Source organism: Phalaenopsis equestris, unplaced genomic scaffold (genome assembly GCF_001263595.1).
Source record: "Phalaenopsis equestris unplaced genomic scaffold, ASM126359v1 Scaffold000010, whole genome shotgun sequence".
NCBI classification, from domain to species: domain Eukaryota; kingdom Viridiplantae; phylum Streptophyta; class Magnoliopsida; order Asparagales; family Orchidaceae; genus Phalaenopsis; species Phalaenopsis equestris.
Window position 1 is genome coordinate 120,606 of NW_018164452.1, and position 10,583 is coordinate 131,188.

At 36.1% G+C, this 10,583-nt stretch overlaps 1 protein-coding gene across 1 annotated transcript; it reads right to left on the reverse strand.

The window, feature by feature from the left end:
- Nucleotides 1-7,448: 7,448 nt before the first annotated feature.
- On the reverse strand, nucleotides 7,449-10,536 carry LOC110018329 (transcription factor bHLH30-like). Its single transcript, XM_020715608.1, has 3 exons — nucleotides 10,012-10,536; nucleotides 8,855-9,366; nucleotides 7,449-7,869 (listed from the first exon to the last, which is right to left on the reverse strand). The coding sequence occupies exons 1-2, from the start codon at nucleotides 10,516-10,518 to the stop codon at nucleotides 8,887-8,889; spliced, it is 987 nt and encodes a 328-aa protein (XP_020571267.1). The 5' UTR covers nucleotides 10,519-10,536; the 3' UTR covers nucleotides 7,449-7,869; nucleotides 8,855-8,886.
- Nucleotides 10,537-10,583: the final 47 nt, after the last annotated feature.

Genomic DNA, 10,583 nt, shown 5'->3' on the forward strand with positions numbered 1-10,583 from the left:
GCAATAATCAGAAGTTCAATTCGATCGAAGAGGTGCCTCAACAAGTTACGACCCTCCAAAAGAGGAATATGATATTGGAACATACGAAGAAATGATTCTTGATGTTCATAGAACTCAATTTGTTGAGCGTGTTACACTCATAAGTGAAAAACATAACAACCAATTACAATAGTTATATAACTTATTAAACACTGCACAACAATCTTTATGGGATGATTGCACTACACATATGGAGTTATCAGTGGCACTAAGAATGTAGAGCATTAAATCTGATTTTAACTTGCCCATAGAAGTATTCAATCAAGTTGCAACATTATTAAAAGAGATTAACCCTATAGAGAATTTAGTTCCAAATGATCTATAACTAAAAAGTTAGTTTCAAAGTTAGGGTTACAGATTGAGACGTTTAATTGTTGTGTTAATGGCTACATGATATACTGAAAAGCTAATGCAGTCAACACAACTTACCAATTTTGTGGTGCAGATAAGTTCAAATGAAGGTGGTGAAAGAGAAAAAATTTAAAAAGTATTCCATATAAGCAACTCTTTTATTTTTCTCTCATACCCTGGCTTTAGTGATTGTTTGCTTATATGCATACAACTTCTCACATGACTTGTCACAATACTGAATCTGTTGATACTAGTTTGATGAGTCATCTGTCACATGGTGAAGCCTGGACATATTTTGATCATACTTACCAAGACTTTGTAGTTGAAACAAATAATGTTAAACTTTGGTTATTTGCATATGGATTTACCCCGTATAGTGACACCGCAACCCCGTACTCATGCTGGCTAGTAATCATTACGATGTACAATTTTCCCTAATATGTGCATGATTGTGACATTCTTGTTTCTAACGTTCATCATAGCAATTCAACATAGCCCCATGGTGAAAATTGCCATCTACTTATAGCCTATGATTGAAGAGCTTCAAATTTTATGGGAGATGAGTGTGCTTACTTATGAAATCACTATGAAACATAGTTCTTAAAATGAGAGTGGCTCTTATGTAGATAATTAGTGATTTTTCTACTTACGAGATGCTAGTTGGTTCGAGCACAACCAGAAAATTGGCTTGTCCTTACTATATGGATATGTCGAAGGAATTCACTTTGAAACATGAAAGAAAAAATAGCAGTTTGACTGCCATCAATCACTTCTAGGTTGTGATCACCCATTTAGAAGAAATAGAGATGCATTCTTCAAAAATAAGTTTGAAAGATCAAGTCCACCCACCAGAATAACTGGAGTCAAAATATTACAAATGATTAGCGACGTACCAAAGATCACCAAGATGCCAGAGTTAGCTTCAACTCATCTTCTTAATTTTGGTGTCACACACAACTGCACTAAGCGAAGTATTTTTTGAGATCTTCCATACTAGAAGACTAATCTGATTAAACATAATCTCAATGTTATGCATATTAAGAAATTTTTTTTTGCTAACATATTCAATATTGTAATGGATATCAAGGGTAAAATGAAAGATAATGTGCAAGCTAAAATGAAGTTGAAATAGTACTGCAAAAGGAGGACATTAGAACTTCAAGATAAAAATACAAGTAAATTAATAAAGCCCAAAGTTGCATGTTGTCTTACACTAGATCAACAGAGAATAATATTTGAGTGTGTGAATTTTCTGATATTTTCCAATGGTTGTGTTTCAACTTTGAGCTCTTGTTTTGAATTGGGAGTAGGGAAGGTATTTGGCTTGAAGACTCACGTCCATCATATATTTCTAACGTGCTTATTACCTATTGCATTTCTTGCACTTTCAAAGCTGGTGCTTGATCCCTTGATCGAAGTTAGCATAGTCTTTAGAGAGTTGTGTCTGATTGTTGGTTCATTGAGACATTTTGATGCTACTATTCTCCAAATACTATGTAAGCTTGAGCGGTTATTTTCTTTTGGTTTCTTTGACTCTATGGAATATTTGCCTATACATCTATGTTATGAGGCTATATTGGGGGCTCAGTGCAGTACATATGGATGTATGTTTTCGAGAGGTATATCTTCCTATGCATACATTGAGAGCAAATTTTTATTTCATACTAGATAAGCACCATATTCAATGTAAAATATCTTTGTGCTATAGAATTAAAAAAAAATGAAAAAAACTATTGAGAGTAAAGCACATCTAGAGCAATTAATTTGTGAACCATATTTGTTGCAGAAGACGATAACTTTCTTATCATATTATTTTGAGTAAGGCCATGAAATAGGTCATATTGTAAATAAAATGGCCTCACAACCAGAATTATCTGTATATCAAATATCAGGCAAGCCATCATGGAGGCATTGTACACAACATTTGAGCGAAATAGAAATTAAGTCAGCTGTATTGTATGTCCTAATGAAATATGACGAAATCGAGTCATTTATGATGAAAGATTCATGATCCCCAAACTCAATACTATAATTTAATTTTTAAAATGTTATTAATATACTAACTAATTCAAAAATGCAAATAACAATGTCATTAGAAAATTATTAATTTAAAGATTGAACATAAAAGATGAGTCTCTGATATATAAAAAGGTCAAAGCAAAATTTCAAATATGGTTCAAATTTTAAGTGTGTAGAAGTAACTCTTCAAATCACATGTACGTAATATAATCTTCACATTTAAAGTTACACAAATAATACCTTTCAAATTATTATAGGTTCATAATACAACTAAGAGAATCACAAATCATAGATTACTAGATCCTGTCTGGGGGCCTAGTCACAACATTACTGCATGACAGATTTTTGATGTAATTGATTATGAAGTCCATACGAGTTATTGGTGAAATGAGAGGAAGACATACAACTTTGGTGTCACTGTTAAGGAAATACACTCATAGATAGAAACATTAGCTATTACAACATACTTGATGAAATAGTTTAATTGCAATATCAAGGTAATGACAGCAACATCTTACACTTGTTAAATTGTCAGTGGTTCGATCCTATTTGGAATCAAGGAACCCAAACACTTTCGCCTTATGATATCATTGAAGTCACTCAAAAATTGTAGACATGTTCACGATTTCCCGTTGGAGGGATGAGTGGCCTGTCAAGATCTATAAGGAGCTTTAGGGTCAGTTGACTGTAGCTTGGGCCTCTTCTGCTTATGAGAAGAAGAGGCAGATGAACTAGCCGATCTAGGTGAAGGAGGGGACCAGGGGAGCTGAGCTCCATATAAGCGGATCAGTCCCCCCATATGGAGCACTACATGAGGCTAGTAAGATTCTTTTAAATTTTTAAAAATTCAATCTTTGAAGTAATTTTGTGGTTCTATGCAATTTAATACGCTACACAGGCCAAGGAGTTGAGTTGTACTGCCTCCATTACAAAATTGCATATTTGAACACATAGACACCCATAGACACAACAGTGGGTCTCAGAGCATTCAAAATTGGTTGTTGTAAGTAAAAAAAAATTAAGTTTTTTTTACTCTAACTATTGAAAGTGTCAATTATACACTGGATTTATCTATGCAGGAGAAGTTTGAGCAGCTCCGGAAGAGACACTTAGCCACTCAGACCCAGACTTCTACCAGCAATAGTGGTAGTCAGTCTACCACTGTGCAGTCCAACTAGAAGCTTTGAACTCAGGCGGCGGGGAATAAGAAGTGAAGGCCTTGATGCGAAGGGCATACCCTTCGAGGTTGAGAGCTCATGTGGTCTAGTACTAAGTTCTCCGATCTCCGTACAACCAAATCATGAGGCCATTGTCAGGCAAGTTACTGCAATGAACAAAGAGCTTCTCTAGTTGTTTGAACAGATGATAGAGGGCCAACATCAGGTCAATGACTCTATAGCGCACAAGACAGAGACTTTAGCATATCGCTGAGGCAAGTGACCGGTGACAGACATAAAGGAGTAGGAGGAGGAGGATGATGAGGGAGATGATGAGTAGTATCATTTTATGTTTTATTCTATTTGTCAGAAGCCAACATCAGGTCAAGGACTCTATAGCGCACAAGACAGATACTTTAGCATATCGCTGAGGCAAGCGACCGGTGACAGACATAAAGGAGTAGGAGGAGGATGATGATGAGGGAGATGAAGAGTAGTATCATTTTATGTTTTATTCTATTTGTCAGTCTTACTTTGAACATTTACTATAATTTTTTTGGTTAATTTTATTATTCATAGTTGGGACAATTTATGACACTATCTTACTTTTCATTATTGTATGTATTTAAGCTTTAATTTGTGCTAATATGGTTATATAAAATGTGGTTGAGATGTGAATTTTTTGTTGTGTGTAGGTTGTGGAAATGTAATTGCTCTTTTTAAATTTTTTTTTACTACGCACTAGGTTTGCATATGATTTTTATCAACTTTTCGTCGACTAGTCCAACGCTAAATCGATAATAATATTCAGTTATTCTTCAATATTATCGGGCGCATATTTGACTATAATCTAATGAATAATATTATTGTCCTATGTTTTCAGATGCAATGTTCAACGCACTTGTAGCCTAAACAAATATGACAATAATACAACTAAAAAAAGACGCAAATAATTTGTGTCGAAATATTTGAACGCAAAATAGATGGAACTAACATTAACGACCCTCAAATTACTCGCGAAAACAATCTAACAAAAAAAAAATGCAAATCTGACGATCAACCTCAAATATGTCAGATTTTCTTTAGATTTACAATTGATATGACCGATACAAATTTACTTAATTCCTATAGTGGAAGCTCGTGGGGTCAGTGGTGGTGACCTCTTTTTTTCTTATCGATTTAATCATCACATGGAATACAATTGATTTTGTAGCAAACTTTTTAGTCCACCATTCGATCCTTCGAGGATGACTGCCACTCCTAGAAGTGGGCGCTAGTAAGCAGATGTGGATTTCACCTTGATCCCTTCATGATTGCTTCTCTTTATCAGTATATATCGGGTGACCCATTTTGGTCATTAGGGAAAAATTATATTCTTTATGGAAATATGATGTTTGGCAATTTCTAACAGCTCGACCAACATCTTGGGTTGTTGTAGGCATAAGGGGTAGCAAAATGGGTCTGTTTTGAGTCCTTGTGCCAGAGCAGCATGCGTGACTGCAGGTTAAAGGTCCTGGGCTTCCATCATTTCTCTCTAAAAGTGACTTATGATTGCATGCAAGGATTCATCTTGCCCTTGGATCAGTTTTAGAGAGCATGAAAATTTCTCTAGGGCTTCTGCGTGTTGGTGAAATGAGCTATGAACATTCTGTTACAATTTGTGTTGGAGGTAATCACTCATAGGGGTAGACCATTGAACCAAGAATGTTTGAATTTCTAAGAGTTGTGAAGAATATGTGACACATGACTATATAACTAATTTTTAATATGAATATGGTCGATTTAAAAGAGGTGATATGATCAATTGGATTTAATTGTCCTTAATAAAATTCTAAAATTGAGGTTTCAGAGTGCTCGGGGGACTTCGTTTTGGAGATTGTCAGGGAGAAGACATTTTCCAACGATATGGGTCTTTGCACTTCTACATGTTTATATCTCCAATGGTCAAGCAATACAGAACCTGCATTGTCTTGGTAATATATGTGTGTGTTGTTTTGATATGGTTTAGGGTCTCTTTCATCGTTCATGGAAATCATCCTTCAAGGGTTGTGGGGAGACGTTGATCTTTATAGTTGCACTTTTTCATGAGCAAGAGAGCCTCTGATTGCCTCAAACATTTGCTCCTTAAACACGTTGGTCTATTGAGTCGCAAACTCATGCGCACAAGTCATGTTTTTGGAGATTTCCCGAGGTTAGGGCTCTTCTCATTGAATTGCCCCTCTCTTATTTGTGGCATGATCCACGCTCATCACATTTTTCAGTGTGTTGAACTCAAATTTATTTGTAGGTCATGCCCAAGAAATATAACATAGGGATGAGTGGGAGAAAGAGTGAGATAGAGATGAAAAAGAGTCTCCTGAGTATATTATTAGTAATCTTCTCGAGCTTCCCAAAAAAGGTCCCTTTTTTACTTGTTACTTTTTCCATATTTATAGCTAATAGAAGTTACAATGTAAAATATCAATAATAATCTTAAAATCCTCTATTATCAACCGGTCATAGTAATCGTCAGAAATACTATCCCTACGGACAATTCATTTTTTATTAGATCGTTATTTTGTCTGGTCCTAGGATGGCGAGTTGTTCGTCTACTTATTTGACCGAGCTTCTCGATTTGGTTATCTAGATAATTTGCTCCGTCTTAACTTGCGAGTTTGTCTTCGTCAAAGTTGATTCTTCGACATGTGTCCTTTCCAGGATCGCCGAATCTAGTTCAACATACTTTGATCATACACCTCTCAATGCTTAAATTCAAAAATCTTTTATATAATCTAGTTATCAATCGACACCTCATAATAACTACTTAAGGTTTCTCTTAATTCCAAGGTACACTTTAGTATTGCACTGAAAAATAAAATAAATTCCTTATTTCTCAAGGTTAATAATTACTAAAATGTAACTTAATAAAATAGAGTTTTATAGTAATCATATGAACTCAGAAATCTTGATCTTACTAAATGAAATGCTCGAGCACAATCATGCTCAATGATGTTCAAAAAAACCTCCTATATTATATATTAAAAAGGTGCATAAAATCATTATAATAAGATACAGAAGATAATAAATCTTCCAGCATAAGAGACAACAGATAGTAGGGGTGATCGGCTTGCCCAAGCAAAGTTTGATTCGGGTCAATCTAGCTCAAGAACATTTAACTTAGAAACTTCAAATAAACTTCTATCATAATCCATGTGCTTTTTAGCATTATCGTATAAATTTTTCATTTATTTGGAATATCTTGAGCTAAAATTTTCTTAAATCAATTACATTGATATCTATCATTCTATAACACTCAACATAGCATGAAACTATTTTTTTGATTTTTGAAAAAAATCATTCTCATATTCATTGTTGGTTGGTGCTACATACAAGTACTCATTGCAGACAAATTTTATTAGAGAAAGCTATGTTACTGCTGATGAAGCATTTTTACACAACTAACAGCAACAGGCTGAAGTTCTAGATAGAATATCATATAAATGAAGTGAAGTGAAATGTTTGGCTCAATGACCAAAAGATAATTGGAATCTTAAAATCAAAATATTTTCCATTTCAACAGCATAAATAGTTAAAAAATGTTTTAAAATGAAACTATATACCCTTTAAATTCAGAATACAACATTATTATGAGCTAATTTTTCTTTCAATACCTTGAAAATTGTGTTCCTTAAAATTCTGAGATTTATTTTTACCTGCAATAAATATGTGTTCCAGGAATAAAAATTATGTCATCTTTTCAGGTCAAGGCAGCAACGTTGGAGAAGCTGAGTTCAATAAAGGTGTGGTACTACACCCAACAATTTGAAAAAAAATAAATGGCATCATTTAAGCCCAACAAATCTATTCATGTATATATGAAATCTGACACTCCAAAGCCACAAAAAAAGGAAAAAAAAATATAATGAAAGAAAAGGAAGCGTTCAATAAATACATACATTACCTTCAAGTGCCTTAAAAATCTAGCAACGAGTCTTTCTCTTAGCAATCTTGCATGTCCAGGATTCTACGTCATGCACGTCAAATGCCCATGAAGAACTCACTACCAAACAAACACAACAAGGAATCGTACTTCTGCAGCTGCCTCGAAAACCAAAGAAGACAAGATGATCTTCTCTTGTTGAACAGCCATATTAACTGCTGCTTTCTGGCAATCAGAGCATTTATTGCAAACCACATCCCATCTCACGAAAAAGATCCATCCTTTTAATGGTTAATTATAAGAAAAAAGAGAAACTGAAGTACTTGCATGTTGATACCATATGTCATCTTCGACCATCTATAGGTATATTTCCTAGACAGAATCCTACAAAAAATCCATACAGTGTGAGCGCTTACCGTCTGATATTAGAAACTTGATTGTTATATAAGAATTTTTTTATAATTTGAATGCTATACACATGACATGTAAATGGAGACAAACCTCATTGCCGTATAACTGATAACTGTCCATTTTTTATCATAGCTTTTGTACAATCATTACTCGCAGTATTTATGTTGCATGTTTGTTGGGACGAAACCCAAAAAACATATTTTTTTGTAAGAACAAATACAGTGAACTTTTTTTATTTGTATTTCGAGCGTTAGCTCTCTCTCTCTCTCTCTAAATATATATATATATATATATATATATATATAAAACACACCCGCAAGAGGAACGATTACTAGTCTTTTGAAGGAGCGCTATTTATGTACGGAATACTATCGTGCAATTTTGCATACGTACTCCATCAAATAATCTTCCAAATAACTCAATTATTAAGAGTTATTGAGAGGTTATTGGAGTCACTCCAACAGACCCTCAATAATTCTCAATAACCTACCAATACATTTTGCGGTTCAGTGCTCATATTTTTTGTTGTTATTTCGATGTTTTGTCTAATTATGAGGGTATTAACCTCAATAATACCGACTATACACACACAAAAATATGTGTGTATTCCGTACGTAAATATTTTCCGTTCTCAAGAAGATATGTCAATAGGACAATGGCTGTGCGGAGTAGAAAATTATCAGGCGCCTATGAAATAGATATAAAAGGCGCAGATTTTATTGTTGTGTTGATTGTATTGATACAATCAGAACTAATATATAAATAAATTCGCATGTATAAATACCTCAACTAATATTCTCTAGTCGTGGAAGATGTAATATTGGACCTTTGGGAGAGATATATTTTTACTGAAAAGGAAAAAACTAGCACCGATGATTACTTATAATTTGTATGATATTTTTACTGAAAAGAAAAAAAACTAGCACCGATGATTACTTATAATTTGTATAATTAATACCGCTGAATCTGCATGCAGCATTAATTGGCTAGCTAGATGGACCTATGCTCCAATATGCTGGACAAGTTTGCAGTCCGTTGTCTTTTACTGCTGCCACCAGCCGCAGGCTCCTCAGCCGCCGCAGTGCGCTCCATCACCGCCTTGAGCGCATCCTGTATCGATTCAACAGAATAACTCTGCTGATCGGTGTTACCATCCGTACTGTCAAAACAATCGTCAGCAGTGATGACAAGTACATTCTTAAACCGGCCGCCAAGTGTGGTCATCTCTGCCTTTATGGTTCGGAGATGGAGTGATTTCAAAGCCTTGATGAGTTCAGGAAGGAGGTCAGTCCTGTCTTCACAACATAAGGAAGCTGTTAGAATGAGGCGCCCGTTTTCATCGCTTGTTGCATCGACGGTTAGCTCGTCAGTCTCGGTCGGCAATGGACTCTCCTCGGCGATCTCTAAAGTTTGTCTTTTTAGCTCTTTGACATGCTGTATAACCTCAGCGAGCAGCGAGGCCTTGTCGGTCTGAAAATAAACAGAGATGATGATCAGCCAAAAGTTATCAGGAGGGAGGGTGGGGTTGGTAAATAGCTATAGGTTTTCTTTTAATGATATGGCGTGCGGGGGTTGAAAGTGGTGGAAATCATGAGGGGAACATGCCCGCCCGCATATATGTTTCCAGACGGAAAAAAAAAGGAATTTTTTGAAGATTAAATATCAGATGCCATTTTTATATTTTCAGAAAATTAAATAAAACAGGGATCGCATAGAGCTTTGTCCCTCTCCGAAAGTAGTGCGCGTGTTTTGTCTTTCTGCTCAGTGTCGCCATTTTCCGGCAGGCACAGCTCTGCTGCAAGCTTTTTGCTCTTCTGCTCCGCTTTATCATATCAATGCCTCGTAGTCCTCTCTCTCTCTCCCCACTCTACTTCCATCCAACTTCGTCAACTTCGTCAAACATCACCAAAACTTGCATTGAACTCTCGAAAAAGACAAATTGGAGAATTTGCTTTTTGTTAATGAGATGTTTCGGCATCATAAAGGCGAGATTTTTTTGCAACATTCAAGAAATATGATAAAAATTATTGAAATCCTACCAAATTTCTGCTCAGATGATTAAAGTTTTGAGTTTTATTGTGATTCTGAAGCATGAAATAACTAAAAATGACCTACTTTGGTGGTACTTGGGAGAAGGGTGCGCAGCTTTGCAAGATGAGCGTTGATACGCTCGCGACGACGGCGCTCCGCCTCACTGTGGCTCTTCGACGCAGCGAGCGCCTTCGCATCCAAGATCTCCTGCGCTGTCATCTTACCCAGCTCTCCAAAAGCTGAAGACATGCCGCCGCCTTCCATTAGCAAGGCTTCAGAACCTCCGGCCATGTAGAGCCCCGCAAGCCCGATCTGATCAGAGGCGGCGAATCCAATTGGACCGAAACCTCCATCGTAAGCGAAGTTCAGCCGCCGTGAGTATAGATCGCCATAGAATGCGGTGGGTGGAGGAAGTGGAGGGAGTGTGGAAGTAAAAAAGGACCTATTGTCTTGCCAAGGGATAATTGGAGGCAAGAAGGCGTCCCCTGATCCGTCATGGGACTCTTGGTTCATGTGGAAGGCAGGGTAACGAATTATGCTATCCAATTGGGAAGAGGAAGAAGGGTGAAGCTTTCCCAAGTCGTTTTCCATGAAATGAAACTGTGGGATTCAATCGACACACACACACACAGATATATATTTATATATATATTTAT

Bases quoted from the DNA above. Each gene is read 5' to 3' on its own strand.
- LOC110018329 (XM_020715608.1), bottom strand. From the start codon at position 10,518: ATGGAAAACGACTTGGGAAAGCTTCACCCTTCTTCCTCTTCCCAATTG. The intron at 9,367-10,011 runs GTAGGTCATTTT...GTTTATTTTCAG, and splicing joins TTCTCCCAAGTACCACCAAA to ACCGACAAGGCCTCGCTGCT.